Source organism: Pleurodeles waltl, chromosome 1_1 (genome assembly GCF_031143425.1).
Source record: "Pleurodeles waltl isolate 20211129_DDA chromosome 1_1, aPleWal1.hap1.20221129, whole genome shotgun sequence".
NCBI lineage: Eukaryota > Metazoa > Chordata > Amphibia > Caudata > Salamandridae > Pleurodeles > Pleurodeles waltl.
The window spans coordinates 222789778-222807409 of NC_090436.1; the positions used below are offsets into that span (position 1 = coordinate 222789778).

General features: G+C 43.9%; 1 protein-coding gene across 1 annotated transcript in view; it reads left to right on the forward strand.

Annotated features, from left to right (window-relative positions):
- Window positions 1–17632, forward strand: part of WDR70 (WD repeat domain 70) — a 1287307-nt gene that overhangs the window by 887499 nt on the left and 382176 nt on the right. The window contains exon 12 of the mRNA XM_069221254.1: window positions 7841–7979. Coding sequence (XP_069077355.1) covers window positions 7841–7979 — 139 coding nt within the window. The remainder of the gene's footprint in view (window positions 1–7840; window positions 7980–17632) is intronic.

Below are 17632 nucleotides of genomic sequence, written 5' to 3' on the forward strand. Positions count from 1 at the left end.
CTTCCCCTACCTCATCAACAGGCTGTTGAAGGCAAACACCTCCAGACTACAGCGAACCTCCAGCATTTGCTGGGGTTCACTATAAACATGCTGAAGTCACACCTGACTCACTCTCAAATGCTCCCTTTCAATAGAGCTGTTCTGGACACAGTGCAATTTTGGGTCGATGCCCCAGAAAAGCGAGTCCAGGATTTTATGGCTATGATACCCATGTTTCGGCCTCTATCCAGGGTTTCGGTGAGAATGGCTCTGAGGCTGCTGGGCCTCATGGCTGTAGTACGCTGACTCTGGATATACTATACCAAAATGATGTATAATGTGCACAGAGTGCAGGGGTTCCTCAGAGGCATAACAGAGGCTAAAGTAGATCAAACTAATGCTCTCTTGTGGTAGTGTGGTCAAGCAGTTAGGCTAATCAGAGGGTAGTGCAAAGCATTTGCTGCACGCAGTCAAGAAATGAGGCACACACTCAATGACTAACTCCAGACCACTTGTTTTTATATAGCAAAAATATATGTTGTTGCTTTATTTCTAGAACCAAAAGGGTCTTTGTTGCAGGATCTTACAGTTGTAAATAGGTATCAAGCATATGTATCAAATGTACTTTGTTTGGTTTTTGCAGATAAAGCAGTTTACAAGTATGTAACACTTTTCTATTTCAAAGGTTGACACAGTGCAATTTTTCATAGGAGTCAATAGAGTCCAGGGGAAGTTAGCACAGTTAACAGGTAAGTACACTACTTGCAATTCTAGTCTTTGGTGGTTACGATGTCCACAGGTCAAAGTTTAGGCTGACCCTAAAACCCACCAGCAACACAAGGCCGGCTGGGTGCAGAGATCAAAGTTGGCGTTGGGTTTACAATTGAATCCTAGGAGGACTGAGGGTTCTTGGTAGAAAGCAAATTGCAAGTAAGTACCCGCGGTTCCAGGGCACAGGCCTGGGGAATTTAGGTCCCCACCGGGGGTGGGTGAGGGGCAGCACAGGGGTGGCTGGGTGCAGGGTGCAAACACAAAGCTGGGCTCCCAATGCTTTTCAATGAGGGATCCTGCGGGTCACAAGATGCTGCAGTCTGGGTCCAGGGAGTCTGTTCTGGGAAACCAAAGGCTGGACAGGCAGAAGAGGCATCCACTGGACATTGCTGGACCGTCAGTAGGAATCCCCAAGGACAGGGGACTGTGTGTGCAGGGTTCTCCTTGGGCATAAGTAATCTTCGTCCGATACAGACTGCAGGCATTGTTGTGTTGGCAAGGTGAGTAAGTTTCAGGGGTGCCCCTAAATACTAGATTTAGAGGCGTTACAGGGGTCAGAGGACAGTAGCCAATGGCTACTGTCCTTGTGGGTGGCTACACCCTTCCTGTGCACACTTCTTTTGGGGAGGGAGGCACATTCCTATCCCTGTTAGTCCCTTTCCTCCAAATCTAGATGGAGGATTTTGCTACGAGGGGGTCACTTCAGCTCTGGACACCTTAGGGATGGTCCTAGCTGGAGTGGTCACTCCCTGTTTACCTAATTTTTCCGCCAGACCTGCCGCCAAAAGTGGGGCTTGGTCCGGGGAGGCGGGCATCTTCACTAGCTGGAGTGCCCTGAGGCAATGTAACAGGAAGCCTGAGCCTTTGAGGCTCACTGTCAAGTGTTACAGTACCTGCAGGGGGGGAGCTGTGAAACACCTCCACCCAGAGCAGCCTTTGTTTCTGACCCCAGAGAGCACAAAGGGTCGAAAACTTGTCTGTTAGTGGCAGGCTATCACAGACTGGTCCTGCACTAAAGGGTTGGGAAAATACAGGGAGCATCTCAAAGAGGCCCTCTGTGTGCATTTTACAATAATTCCAACACTGGCATCAGTGTTGGGTTTATTGTGCTGAAACGTTTGATACCAAACTTCCCAGTCTTCAGTAAAGCCATAATGGAGCTGTGGAGTTTGTAATGACAAGCTCCCATTCCCATGTACTCAATATGGCCACACCACACTTACAATATCTAAGAATGGACTTAGACACTGTAGGGGCATATTGCTCATGTAACTATGCCCTCACCTGTGATATAGTGCACCCTGCCTTAGGGCTGTAAGGCCTGCTAGAGGGGTGACCTACCTAGGCCACATGCAATAGTTTGTGGACATGGCACCCTGAGAGGGATGCCATATCAGCTTTACTTTTTTCTCCCCACCAGCACACACAATCTGCAATATTAGTGTGCATGTGTTTGTTGGAGGGTCCGTTATGGTGGCACAATACATGCTGCAGCCCTTAGGGACCCTCTCCCCTTCCAGTCACAAAGCCCTTAGTACCGCTGGTACCTTTTACAAGGGACTTAATTGTGTGCCAGGGGGTGCCAATTACGGATACAATGGTACAGTTTAGGAAAAGAACACTGGTGCTGGGACCTGGTTAGCAGGATCCCAGCACACACTCAGCCAAGTTAGCATCAATATCAGGTAAAAAGTGGAGGAGGTAACTATGCCAAAAAGGACACTTTCCTACAGGGAGAGCCTTTGTTAGATCTGTTTGCCTCCGCAGAGAACGTGCAATGTCAGCTGTTTTGCAAGTTGGAGTTTCCAAGGTAGCACTCCCTCGCTGACGCTTTTTGGGGAGCTCAGGCCTCCTTTACGACTTCCCACAAAGACCACTTCTGCCTAGAGTTCCTAAGAAGATCAAGAATGACCAGGCCCAAGTAAACCTTGTGGTTCCGGACTGGTCACAAAGAGTCTGGAATTCAGAGCGTTTGAGCATGGCTAAGGATCCTCCAATCAAATAGCCCCTTCGGGAGGATTGTCCATCGCAGCAGCAGGGGCAGTTCACGGTTCTCCACCCGAACCTGTCCAGTCTTCTTCTTGAGTGGAGATTGAGCGGCTGCAGTTGACAGCTTTCAACCTTACACTCAAAGTCTTCAATGTTATATTGGCAGCCTGTCATCTCTCCACCAAATCGGTATACTCCTGTTGTTGCCACAAATTTGTGGCATAGTGTATCAGGAAGTGTGTTGACCCTCATTCCGCACCTCTGTCTGAGGTTCTCCAGTTAATCCTTTCACTTACCAAGCAGGGCTCTGCTTTGGGCACACTTAAAGGCTATTTATTTGCTATCTCGGCCTTTCTCAGATTGCCAGACCAACTTTCCGTATTCAAGTCTACCATTGTGGGGAGGTTACATAAAGGACTCACCCATCTGTTTCCTCTGACCCTGGTCATTATGCCCCAATGGGATTTAAACCTGGTCCTTACCTACCTTATGTGTGCCCCTTTTGAGCCACTTCACAATTGTCTGTTGTGGCTCCTCACATAGGACACTGCTTTCCTGATTGCCATCATCTCTGCTCTCAGAATGAGTGAGCTTCAAGCTCTTTCTTTGAAGCCACCATTTTTATCTATCCATCCTGACAAAGTGGTGATTCGTACCAGGGCCACCTTCCTTCCTAAAGTGGTCATTCCCTTTCATGTAGGCCAATCCATCACTTTGCCTTCTTTTAATGCACCCCCACATCCTTTTCATTAAGAGGAGAGAGACTCCACTGTGTGCATCCAAAAAGAGCATTGGTGTTCTACCTCAATTGTACAAAAGATTTCTGGGTGGACGATCCACTCTTTATAGGTGAGAAGAAAGGATGGGCAGTGCAGAAGCAGACCATCTCTTGCTGAGTTGTCCTCTACATCAAGATGTGCTACACTTTTTCAAAGAAGCACTCCCGGAGGGTTTGTGTGCTCATTCCACCAGAGCATCTGCTGCAACCACATCATTTGCACGTGGAGGTCCGGTCCCTGACATCTGACAGGCAGCAACGTGGGCATCCCTGCACACGTTCACAAAGCATTACTGCCTAGACAGTCAGGTCAGCAGAGACGGCTACTTTGGCTGTTTGGTCCTGCAGATCTTTTTAGTCTGATCTTGGTTCGCAGCCTACCACCAAGGATGATATTTCTTGGGTATCTATTCCAGGGTAAGGAATCTGCAACTAGAAGTCTGTCAGATGAACAAGTTACTTACCTCCGATAACGAATTATCTGGTAGAGACATATTCTCGTTGCAGATTCCTTATCGAACCTCCCCGCTTTGCCAACTGATTACTAGGGACTTCCTTTTCTGCCACACCAATGTCTGGGTTCTTCATGGCTCCGTGTTACTGGTGTGGAAAGTCGTGAAAAGAAACTGTTGTCAGCCCACCTGGTTGGCGCCTATATACGACTGCGACATTATCAAGTCGACCACGATGCCAACAACGCATGCCAAGTCGACCAACGCCACATGAAGGCACACAAGGGTACTGCTCGAAGTAGAATCTCGGGATACAGTCTGGCGCCAGGGGGAAATTCTAAGGTAAGGAATCTGAAACTAGAATATGTCTCTATCATATAATTTGTTAACAGAGGTAAGTAACTTGCTCACTAGGGTGGATCTAGATGTTCACATGACTATGTACACACCAGTTAGCACTGTAATAAGTAGGGTTTCCTTTACCATCTCCTTGATGGAAAATAATAGATTGTCTCACCTACACTGAGACCATCACTTGTCAGGTCCCATGACAATACCCGGCTGTATCAGGGGGGTGATTAATGGATATTTGTAGGAGGCTCGCCTGGCTTGTAGTGGGTACCAGAGGTACTTACACCTTGTGCCAGGTCCAGTTATCCCTTATTAGTGTAGAAGAGGTGTTTCTAGCAGCTTAGGCTGATAGAAGGTAGCTATGGCAAAGCAGCTTAGGCTGAACTAGGAGACATGTAAAGCTCCTACAATACCACTGGTGTCATATGCACAATATCATAAGAAAACACAATACACAGAAGTACTAAAAATAAAGGTACTTTATTTTTATGACAATATGCCAAAAGTATCTCGGTGAGTACCCTCAGTATGAGGATAAGATATATACACAAGATCTATGTACACAAACCAAACTTAGGTAAGTAATAGCAAGAAAAGTAATGCAAACAGTGTATAATTACAATAGATTGCAATAGGAGCACATAGGTATAGGGGCAACACAAACCATATACTCCAAAAGTGGAATGCGAACCACGAATGGACCCCAAACCTATGTGAGCTTGTAGAGGGTCGCTGGGACTGTAAGAAAACAGTGAGGGTTAGAAAATAGTCCACACCAAGACCCTGAAAGGTAGGTGTAAAGTGCACCTACTACCCCCAGAGAGCACAGAAGTCGTGATAGGGGGATTCCGCAGGAAGAACAAACACCAGCAATGCAACAGTGGATTTCCGGACCTGAGTACCTTTAAGACAAGGGGACCAAGTCCAATAGTTGCGACAGTGTCGAGAGTGGGCAGGAGCCCAGGAAATGCCAGCTTAGGGTGCAAGGAAGCTGCCACCGGATGGAAGAAGCTTGGAGTTCTGCAAGAAAGAAGAGAGCTAGGGACTTCTCCTTTGGAAGACGGATGTCCCACGTTGCGATGAAGCTTGCAGAGGTGTTCTCACGCAGAAAGACGGCAAACAAGCCTTGCTAGCTGCAAGGGTCGTGGTAGAGGTTTTTGGGTGCTGCTGTGGCCCAGGAGGGACCAGGATGTCGCCACTTAGAGGAGGAGACAGAGGGGACGCCCAACAACTCAGGGAGCCCTCACAGAAGCAGGCAGCACCCACAGAAGTACCTGAACAGGCACTTGGAAGAAGAGTGAACCGGAGTCCACGCGAAGTCACAAAAGGGAGTCCCACGACGCCGGAGGACAACTCAGAAGGTTGTGCACTGCAGGTTAGAGTGTCGGTGACCCAGGCTTGGCTGTGCACGAAGGAAATCCTGGAAGAGCTGCAAATCACGCGGTACCCAGCAATGCAGTCTAGCGTGGGGAGGCAAGGACTTACCTCCACCAAACTTGGACTGAAGAGTCACTGGACTGTGGGAGTCCCTTGGACAGAGTTGCTGAGTTCCAGGGACCATGCTCGTCGTGCTGAGAGGGGGCCCAGAGGACCAGTGATGCAGTCTTTTGGTGCCTGCGGTTGCAGGGGGAAGATTCCATCGACCCACGGGAAATTTCTTCAGAGCTCCTGGTGCAGAGAGGAGGCAGGCTACCCCCAGAGCATGCACCACCTGGAACCAGTCGAGAAAGCCGGCAGGATGAGGCGATACAAGGTTGCTAGTAGTAGTCTTGTTAGTTTGTTGCGGTTTTGTAGGCGTCCTGAGCAGTCAGCGGTCGATCCTTTGGTAGAAGGTGAAGAGGGCGATGCAGAGGAACTCTGGTGAGCTCTTGCATTCGTTATCTGAAGAATTCCCCAAAGCAGAGACCCTAAATAGTCAGAAAAGGAGGTTTGCCTACCAAGGAAGGAGGATTGGCTACCAAGAGAGGTCAGAGCCTCTCAGAAGGAGTCTCTGACGTCACCTGCTGGCACTGGCCACTCAGAGCAGTCCAGTGTGTCCCCAGCACCTCTAAATCCAAGATGGCAGAGGTCTGGGACACACTGGAGGAGCTCTGGGCACCTCCCCTGGGAGGTGCAGGTCAGGGGAGTGGTCACTCCCCTTTACTTTGTCCAGTTTCGTGCCAGAGCAGGGCTGGGGGATCCCTGAACCGGTGTAGACTGGCTTATGCAGAGATGGGCACCATCTGTGCCCATCAAAGCATTTCCAGAGGCTGGGGGAGGCTACTCCTCCCCAGCCCTCACACCTATTTCCAAAGGGAGAGGGTGTTACACCCTCTTTCAGAGGAAGTCCTTTGTTCTGCCTTCCTGGGCCAGGGCTGCCTGGACCCCAGGATGGCAGAAACCTGTCTGAGGGGTTGGCAGCAGCAGCAGCTGCAGTGGAGACCCCAGAAAGGCAGTTTGGCAGTACCCGGGTACTATGCTAGAGACCCGGGGGATCATGGAATTGTCCCCCCCAATGCCAGAATGTCATTGGAGTGACAATTCCATGATCTTAGACATGTTACATGGCCATGTTCGGAGTTACCATTGTGACGCTATACATAGGTAGTGACCTATGTATAGTGCACACATGTAATGGTGTCCCCGTACTCACAAAGTCCGGGGAATTTGCCCTGAACGATGTGGGGGCACCTTGGCTAGTGCCAGTTTGCCCACACACTAAGTAACTTTGCACCCAACCTTCACCAGGTGAAGGTTAGACATATAGGTGACTTATAAGTTACTTAAGTGCAGTGGTAAATGGCTGTGAAATAACGTGGACGTTATTTCACTCAGGCTGCACTGGCAGGCCTGTGTAAGAATTGTCAGAGCTCCCTATGGGTGGCAAAAGAAATGATTCACCCCATAGGGATCTCCTGGAACCCCAATACCCTGGGTATCTCAGTACCATATACTAGGGAATTATATGGGTGTACCAGTATGCCAATGTGAAATGGTAAATTTAGTCACTAGCCTGTTAGTGACAAATTTGGAAAGCAGAGAGAGCATAACCACCGAGGTTCCAGTTAGCAGAGCCTCAGTGAGACAGTTAGGCATCACACAAGGAACACATACAGGGCACATACTTATGAGCACTGGGGCCCTGTCTGGCAGGGTCCCAGTGACACATAGACTAAAACAACATATATACAGTGAAATACGGGGGTAACATGCCAGGCAAGATGGTACTTTCCTACACTATTGCTTGAAAATGCAGGTGGCTTAAAATCGAGGACTACTTTGCTTGGAGGATTAAATTTACATGGGTTGAGCAAATCTACTTCAAAATATAGATTCTCTTCAAAATACCTAAGAGATGTCTGTCTGTAAACTTGTTGGTGGATCCCATTTTGGAAGAGCGCAGGATCTTTAGTCTCAAACTTCAGTGTTGGAACGCAAAGAGATGCCCTTCTTAATGCTTGGCACAATTTAGTGTACTTTTTCTGTGATGCTTTGATGAAGCAGTCTATTACAGTTTCTTTCTTTGAAATTAACCTCACAGGACAGACTGCTGCTTTAGTCCAGATGATAAATTGATTGTAACTGGGACATCAGTTAAGAAGAATGCTGGCAATGGAAAACTGCTCTTTTTTGAGCGAGATACGTTCAAGAAGGTTTATGAAATAGAAGTCAAGGATTCAGTGAGTGATTTCTTTTTTTATTGCAAATCTAAACTAATTTAAAGCAGAGTTTGTTTTTGAGTGCTTCCGCACTCTTCGGTCACTGAAGAATACACTTTTATTCTGATCACTTCTAATATACCACCATGCACAGTTTGAAATACTGAGGTTTAAGCCATGAGAGTTTGCAGCTGCAATTTTTCCTCATCCTCCATTTGTTCTTGTATTATTTTTAAAATGCAATATACCTTAATATCCAGTTTGGTTTGAAACATAAGTTATTTTGTAAATGTATATAAACTCCAACTGAAACGTGCTACAAGTTTTTTCTGTATGTTGGATTTTATTTATTTTAGGTGTTTCTTTTAGATTTGTTAGATTTGCCTGAAGACAAATTCATTAGTATTTATGATCAGACCCCCCAGCTTAGAGCAGTTGTCACTTATGTCTAACCTCATGTTACATTAAAGAGCAGATGGCTGAGAATATGGCGGTGTCTTCTTGTAGCACCCGCACTGTTTACCTCGTAGCCTCCTGTCTGCGTTGAGAGTTGGCTGCCCAGGGATGTGTTGTGATGCCAGCCCTTATGGGGAGGTTAGTGAGCCCTTAAATTGGTGTGGGAGCACTATCCCTGTAGACTATACCAACACTGAGGATCCCAAGACTGTTCTACTTCTGGGGTACTAATGGAGATGTGGTGTGGTGAGTGCTGCTTAACGACCATACTTTGACAGTTATGCCCTTCATGATGAGCAGCAGCTGCTGCAAAATTCAGCTGTGGTTGTACGGTGAAGCTATAACACAAATGTTTAACAGCTGCTGTAGTTCCTGCTTTCTGACATGAATTGTGGACACCCTGTCATCTGGGTTGGTTGAGAACCCTGGAAGAGCAGAAGGAACATTGAGAAAGGGGTTGTCAGAGGGCTCCTCCATGTTGTTAAAAAACACTACCTGCCCACAGAGGGAAGGCTTCTAGCAAAGCTCAGATGTGGTGGCTATTGAGTAAAAGGAAGTGGAGTGTGACAGTATGTGCATGGGTTGTAGAACAAACATTGGTTTTGTGGTCCGTTGTGGGAAGTATTTGGCTCTGATCCATAGGTAAAGACAACCATGGCAGAATAAAAAAGAAAACTGAGTTGTTCAAGCTCTGGCATTTTATTCAGCTCAGGATCATAAGGAAGTAATGTGAAGAGCATTTAGAAGGAGCTGAGCCATAGGAGGTTTAGCGGGGTTGGATGGCTTCCATCGATTTGGTCCAGGCTCAGACATACTAGATTGATGTGTCCTTGGTCCTCGCAGTGGGAACCACAACCTCTGATTTCTAGACATAGTCAGGGGAAGAAAAGAGGCTCTGGAGTCTCCTGTAAGAGAGTCCACATAATACCAGAACAGGAGATCAGAATAGGAGATGACTGCCAATTTCGAAAGACTAGGCTCATGAAATACAGAATTAACTGAAATAGTGAGACTTTGTGACCAAAATGATCACATGGGAGACCATCAGAGCCTACAGATGATCCAGTGAGGTATGTTATGTTATTTTGATTTGTATAGCGCACTAATGACCCGCAAGGGTATCCAGGCGATTGAGCAAGGTGTCAGGCAAAGAAGCCAGTGGGAGAGAGCCACGAACAAGGAACTGACTTATAGGAGTGATATGTGGGGGGCATCAAGTGCTCCTTTTCCCTGACCTTAGCGCATAGACATTTTTTACATTGGAAGTCATAAAAGAACTCTGTCCGCAGTACACAAGCAGACACCCAGCAAGACTTTAGGTGCTCTATAAAGATAAACATACATTTACTCAAGGTGGCCACTAAAGCCTCTTTGGAGGGTATTAACAAGATGGCAGTTGATGGTTTGACACTTACATATTCTCTGGTTTAACCCATAGCTTAACATACCTTTGTTGGGTGGAGGGATAGTTGCCAAGCTGCAAATAAACTTATGTCTTGACTAAGACAATACGTGTTTTCTTCAATGTGCTACTGAATGCAAATACCGAAGTGTACAAGTGGGCACTGACTGCAGAGTGCTGTGCCATAGAAACATAGCTATTTATTCAGAAAAGTGCTTCCACAGGAGACTCTGAAGACCACTTACAAAGTTTATACATATAATAACAGACCAAGGGCCACATTACAAAGATCCGGTTTTGCAACTCACAATTTGCGAGTCGCAAAACCGGATGTACAACAGTGTACTTTACACTGTTTGCGATTCCCAATGGGGAATATTCATGAGGTGGGTCGCAATTTGCTACCCCATTGGGAATGGCCGCTCTCACAGGGATGGTGGCCTGCTGGAGACAGCAGACCACCATGTCGGTGACTGCTTTTAAATAAAGCATTTTTTTTTTTTTTAATGCAGCCCGTTTTCCTTAAAGGAAAACGAGATGCATTTAAAAAACAAAAATTAAAAGTTTTCTATTCATTTTTTTCAGAGCAGGCAGTGGTCCGTGGGACCACTGCCTGCTCTGAAAATTTTTTTTCGCTGACATTCACAAAGGGGAAGAGGTCCCATGGGGACCCCTTCCCGTTTGCGAATGGGTTAGCACCCGTTTGAAACTGGTGCTAACTGCGATTGTCACGGTCACAAAACAATCATACATACCATTTGGATTTGGTATTAGGAAGGGACGCCCTTGTCACACCCCTTCCTAATACCGAATCGCAAAACCCAAATGCGATTCGGTAACAAGTTAGAACATTTACATTACATTACATTAACAAGTTACCGAATCGCAGTTTGGGCTTTGTACATCCCAAAAAGCATTTTTCAAGTCGCAGAATCGGCCCCTTTGCGACTTGAAAATTGCTTCGTACAACTGGCCCCAAAAGATACAAAAAGTAAATACATCAGTATTAGCTAATAGTCGCTAAAACGTTTTCTAAAATCATGTGATTCATAAAGTGCAAGAAAAGGTCCAAAAATAATTGTGATAGCTGACATTAACAGTAGGCAGATTTAGCAGTAAATAAAGTGCTTACTTTTACGTTGCTGTTAATTTTCAGAGTTTTCCGGTAAAATGAATTTTCTTTGTATGTGTAAAAGACCTGGACAGAAAAATAAGACATGATTCATATCCTGTTTCTCGGCATCACAAAACTAACAACCTGGGTGAAAATAAGTTCCTTCCCTTTTGATACATCTATTTTCACCGATCGGTATTTGACCAAACTTAAATCTCATAAAAACTCTTTTTACAGATATATATATTTTTCCTTTATGTAGAATTACATCATGCCAAAGCTTACAAACATACAGCTCAATTGCAACCTTTTGGTCTGTAAACAGTGGTGCAAATCTTCCCCAAAACTTGTCATCTTCCCAATCTTTTGTTTTAAACAAATCTTCAAAATACTGCTGTTCTTACATGATAAGACTAATCCACTGTTCCGATTCCTCTGTTTCATGCTTTAGCTATACATTTTACCAATTGTATAAGTCTCAATCCTGTCCCGTGGAAGTTCTCTCTCTAACATCTTTTTCAACTTTTTTTTCTGGGCTGCAAAATAGTTGAAAACGATAATGAATGACCTGGCAATAAGTTTGATAACTTGTCCCAGTCAAGCCTAGCTCGAGACTTATTATTTCAATCAAGTTGGTATTTCTAATGCCAAGGTATTCCTTCCACAGACCAGATTCAATATGAGGTACATTGTTAAGGGAGGACATCGATATAGCCTCTATACCAGTGGTTCCCAACCTTTTGACTTCTGTGGACCCCCATTTTATCAATACTGGAGTCCGGGACCCCCACTGAATCATTATTGGAACACTGGGACCCTCAAGGAGTCATTACTGATAGCTGGGACCTAATATTATTACATTTTTTAAGCAGCCACAGGTTGGGAACCACTGCTCTATACTGTAGAGTGCCACAGGTGGTATATTTGCTACATACACCTTCAAAAGTGCTTGCACATCTCTTACCTTGTGCATTAAAATTGCAGTAAACTATTGCATATGAACTATTTTAGAGAAGTGTAGTCTATTTTGATAAATCCACCAGAGATTAAGAAACGTACTCCCAAAAAGATGTACTCTATTACAACCTCTAGCCTGCCCCATTATAACACCATGGCCAGGGTGATTTGAGAACTCCTGCACCCATTATTATATTTTTATGTTTTCTCTCATTAACTGAGAAATAAAGAGATAATGTAAAAGTGGCTAAAATGTTAAGTTGTTTCTGCACCCAGTCGGGGTGAGAGCCCTTAAAACCAGGTCGTCAGCATACAGCAGAGTAGAAACTGCATTTGATCCTAATTTTGGTGCATCCGTGCCAACTTTATCTAGTAAAAATGTAAACTAGACAGGTATAATAAGAATAACAAGGCAGCCAATACACAACCATTTTTAGACACTAACATGGGTTTGATCAAAATATTTGTTTCCGGTGCCCAAAAGTACCTTTACCAATTTTCAGAGTGAAGTCATCAGTGAGCACAACAGCTCCCATGAAATACCTGATTTAATAACTTTGTGCCAAAGTGTGGATCTGTCTACACCCAAAGGTGCTGCTAAATTCCACATATGCCACATAAACCTTCTTTTTCTGAGATTTCACATCCTCACTCACCATAAAGCAAAACCAGCTCTGAGGCCGCCTATGTTACCATTAAGAATGAAAATAAATGGGCAGTTCGAGCTGTTCTTTATGGCACACAACCAAGATTGATTCACATTTGTTTGGTTTCTGTCTGTTGTAGCACAGTGAGCAAATTAATGATTTGACTTTTCTGAGCCTGTCAAGTCCTTCTTTTGACCCATTTTGCCAAAGGAAAGGAAGTTGCCTAATAATTATGCACACCTGATATAGGGTGTTGATGTCATTAGACCACACCCCTTCTCATTACAGAGATGCACATCACCTAATATGCTTAATTGGTAGTAGGCTTTCGAGCCTATACAGCTTGGAGTAGGACAACATGCATAAAGAGGATGATGTGGTCAAAATACTCATTTGCCTAATAATTCTGCACTCCCTGTACTCGTAGAAAATCTCAAATGCCATAAAATGATCACCTCTTTTCCAAGCATCACCTAGGGTGCTGAGGGACTTCACCTCTATTGCCCAATATAAAACTGTGCTGACTTAGAACATCTGTTTAATAGAGAGGTCAATAGAGAATGAGATAGTGGTTAAAATGGGTGAAGCAGAGACTTTAAATAAATATTTAGTTTACAGCAGAATCCTACCAACTCATCCGGGCATTTAAAGTCCCTGTTGTTAATTCTTGTGCCCAAGGTTGATAGACCTGTGCTGTAATAAATAATTAATCAGAAACTGTAAAATAAAATAATTTCATGCATCACAGTGTCAATTTAAGTAAATCTTTACTATTCAGCCACAAAATAATCAATAGAGGCTTGATCAAAATAAATCATTAATATTAGAGCAAATACATCAAGCTTGTTCCATAAAGGAAAAATCCGTAATCTAAGCTATTGAAAAAGTGATAAAAGCATCACTCAGAACCCATGAAGAGCTCTAAATTTGAGAGGTGAAAGCATGAAGCTATTAATATATATTATCAAATCATAAAGTAGAACTTCCCATAGAAAGGTTCAAGAAACTCAGTAGAGTCTCAGAGCAGCATAGATTCAGACAGGGAAATAAAACCTTTTTCAGAATGAATCTGAAAAGTGTCAGCAAAGAGTCTGGGTCAGAATAAATCTTAAGTGAAGGTTGGCGCTCTTCTACTCTAGGGACATGTGCTTATATATTTTTTCATATCAGCTTATTACTACAGGTTGTATCTGCCTCATCCAATCAATGCATAATGTCATCATGGGAGCAGGAAGGCTTCCGTCATGTAGGCAGTCTAAAGGCAATGACTTTGAAACATTACATTTCTAATAAGTAACAAAATAGATACTTCTTGCAGGTTGGAGTATGAGTCCCACCTTTCACTTACCACAACACAAAAAACAGTTCATTGTTAGGTCTATAAATTACTACATGAGATAATCCCTTTCCCCATACACTTCAACTAGGAAAACGTATTCATGAAGAAACATTCTAAAGAAGTTAATCAAAACATTTTAACACATTATTATATTTTATGGAAACTATATAGGAAGGTCGAAGTATAACATTTTTCTATTTAATCTTCTATCTCAGCACATTTGCGTCATTGAAAGTTTTAAATCTCACATTTCCGACCTAGGTCAGAGTAAAAGGAAAAAATGCATCTTAGAGTCTTTTTAGCTAAATATATGTAGCTGTGAAAGCCTACTGCTCTCAGTTGCATTTAAAATGCAGCTTTTCATCTAATAGGGCCTACGTGTTTATTTCTATATGTTAATTACATCAGTTGTCATTGTTAAATACGCTTCTGCAAAATCATTAACATATCATAGGCAGAAATAGGTGTCTTGCATTTTCCATACTTCATCTGGTACTACCCAACATACTATCAGTTCTAAAACCAGTGCTATATGCTATGACTTTTTATCAGATTTTGGGTTGTTTCCATTTAGACACAACTGTTCCCATCTTTCTGCAGGTCTTGATTATAGCACTTGCCTTTATCTTTCTCCGCAATAGAAGAATCCTGCTTCAGAACTTGTCAAGAGAGGTTGGAGTGATTTTGTGCAGGATAATCTAATGTGTCAATGAGAGTCGCATGAGTATGAAAGTAGGAGCAGCCTCCAAGATCTTTGTTAGGTTAATTTTGATTCCCAGTTTACCACTTTTCCGAGTTTTAAATTCACTCGGCCAAGTCTGTGGCCAGGATCGTTCCTTGCCACTGTTTAATGTGTCTCATTAGTCAGCACTTTACTGTGACGATGAATTATTGCCTTGGTTGCAATCAAGCCTTTGACTGTAAAAACTATATTTATTTTACAAAATAGGCTGCCTACCTCCAGGCCAGTGGCCTAATTTCACTTAAGTTTTAGTGGTAGGGATGTAACGTCAGACTCATTTTTACCCTCCCATAGCGTTTAACAATCTTTATCGAAAACACAAACCTGCTTGCACTGTGGTTGCTGACAGCTGCAAGCAACCTGCTACTAAACCCAGCGTAGTCTAATGGCATATTAAAAAATATTAACAAAGATTTGTGGCCTCAGTGGGTAAATTGCAGGGTTTCAATGCAGAGCATCTGATTAACAATTACTATTCCTAATCAACCCTAAATTAGCACACTTCCTCAGGGATGGGCTTACCCTCTCGATGCTCTCATTTGTACCTCTGGTGCCAGGTGCTTGCAGATCTATTAAGTAAAATGACTTTTAAGTCGTCAGAGGTGTGAGTCTGGGAGCCATCTGAACCCCTTGTCAAGGGACAGGCCCTCAACTGCATGAAACGCTACTTAATTAACTGATCACAAACGGCCAAAAAAAAGGATGCACACAAACACAGCAAAGAGGCCTAGCTCACGGCAGCCATTATTCTTTCTGCATCGCAGATAAGCATCTCCAAAGTAGGCCGCACTCCTGGAAGCACTTACCAGTCGCATTCCTGAAGAAGGGTTGTTGACTTTACCGCACTGAAAGTGATATTTCTCTGTCACTGTTTACGAGCGCGCGATTCCTATGGCCGCCTGAGCACACACTGCGTTGTGTAGGTTACAGAGCCCGTGTAGATGCCACTGCTGATGTTATCATGTGCCAGGATGTCTCGATTACTAGAAAGACTGTTTTCGTAAACTCTAATAGCAAATGGTTTCCTTACTTAGTCATAACTTGCATACTAAGGAGGCACATGGCTCAGTGAGTTGAAGGCTGCCTCTGAAACTTGGAGGTCACGAGCTTGAATGTAGGGGAGGCTGACCCTGGCTTTGATCCTTCCAGCGAGTGTAACCTTAAACGTTACAGGTAAGCTGAATAGATTAAATATGCCATTTTAAGGATGTGTATGCATTAAACAAGCATAGAGGATTTACACTTTTGACAAATCTTGTATAGTGCTCCTTTTCACCTTTTGCCTTTGAGGCCTTGGTGGGAAACACATTTAATTTAGGCGTTTGAGGAGTGTGCCAGTCTCATGTGCACCTAGGGGCAGATTTATCAATCTTTCACGCAGCACATCAAGCCACCTTGCTGCGCTACGCAAACAGAAAAGAGCAGGAGTGTCTTATTTAACATTATTCATGCATTTCTGCCATTTCCTAATGCTGGCACACTTTGTGCAGCTTAGCACCAATGCAGACACCCTTTTGTGATGTTGCAAGGATGCCTGCATTGTAGACAGGAGCGTTTTTATCCATTATGAGACACCTTCCTGCATAGAAACAATCCTGAGAGGCATTTTCCTCTTTCCATGTGTGCTGAAGAATATTGAGGAGGAATGAAAATGTTTCTCCTCGTTATGCCTCAACTGGGGAGGCATAGCATTTTGACGCATTCCCTGGTCTGCCTCTAATGGTAAATCTGGGAATGCAGCAAAATCCATAGGTGGATGCATGAGAATAACCGTGCTCCACCCAAAGAACGCTTCCTTTCTGCAGATTACTGCAAGGCAGCGTTTTGCTCTGACTTGGGCTACTCTAGATTTATCAGGCCATGTCTGGAAGGTGGCTTTGCATGGCTTGATTAATCTCACTTAGGTTTTGTCGCCCTTGCACCGCTGCTGCCCCTGCGCCTCCTTGCATGGCTCAAGGGCAACGCAAAACCTTGATAAATATGGGCCTTAATTCATTAGACGTCATTGTGCTTCACTAGAATTAAAAGTGGCTAAAAGTTCTGAAAGTGCAAGTAAGTATCTGTAACTCCGGCCTTTTGCAAGTACCTTCTTGTCATTTGTAACTGTTAATTTGTTTTGTAAAGCCACTCAGATAACCAGTGTATTCTGTCTTGCGAAATAGTCATGAGCCGAGACAGAACAATGTCTTTTTCCGTAGATTACAGACAGTTTTAAATACATGGGAGGGAATGCCGTAGGCTCGTGAAACTGTTTTACTTTTCAGTTTATGTGGCAAGAAAAGTCCTGTTAGGAGTTTAAAATGCAAATAGCTCTACCTCTAGAAAACGTGAGACCCGTTGCTTTGCAAATTATTGTTTTTTGGGGGGTATAAACACATACAGCGTCCGCTGCCACTCTGGCTATGTGCTTGTTGTGTGACAGTATTAGAGAGGCGTGAATAGCAAAAAATTTAAATATCGATAAACAGGATTAGATGGATTTCTGAGGAATCATGTTCAAATGATGGCACATACTGTTTATTATAACATATCTTTTAATTGGACATAAAACCCTTACCTACAGAGGAGACATGCTTCACCTTAGGGTCTTCTCATCACCAGAGAAGTGTGGTTTGTGTTTTAGGGTAGGCTCCAATGGACAAGCTTTTTGAAACGTGTCAACTAGAAGCCTGTGGTACTAACTTTGATCCTCTGAATGTAAGGAAAAAGAACTCTAACAAAAAAGAAAAGTTATAAAATTATCTAGTGGTAGACGACAGGATACTTATTAGTGTCTCCTTATGGTAAGATTTAAACCAGTTTGTCGGAGGGTGTGGGTGTGAAGGCTTAATTTGTAAATAAAAAGGTGCCGGTACTCAAACCCCTCCGCCTACACACTCGGCTGCTGCAATTAAATGTGCGCACACGGAATACTGAGGCAGCGTAATCCTAAAACCATTTCTGGCCTCTTCAATCCATTTACATCCACCCCTGCCCCTTCAGATCACTCTTGCAGCTTTCTGCTTTCTTCTTTTGTG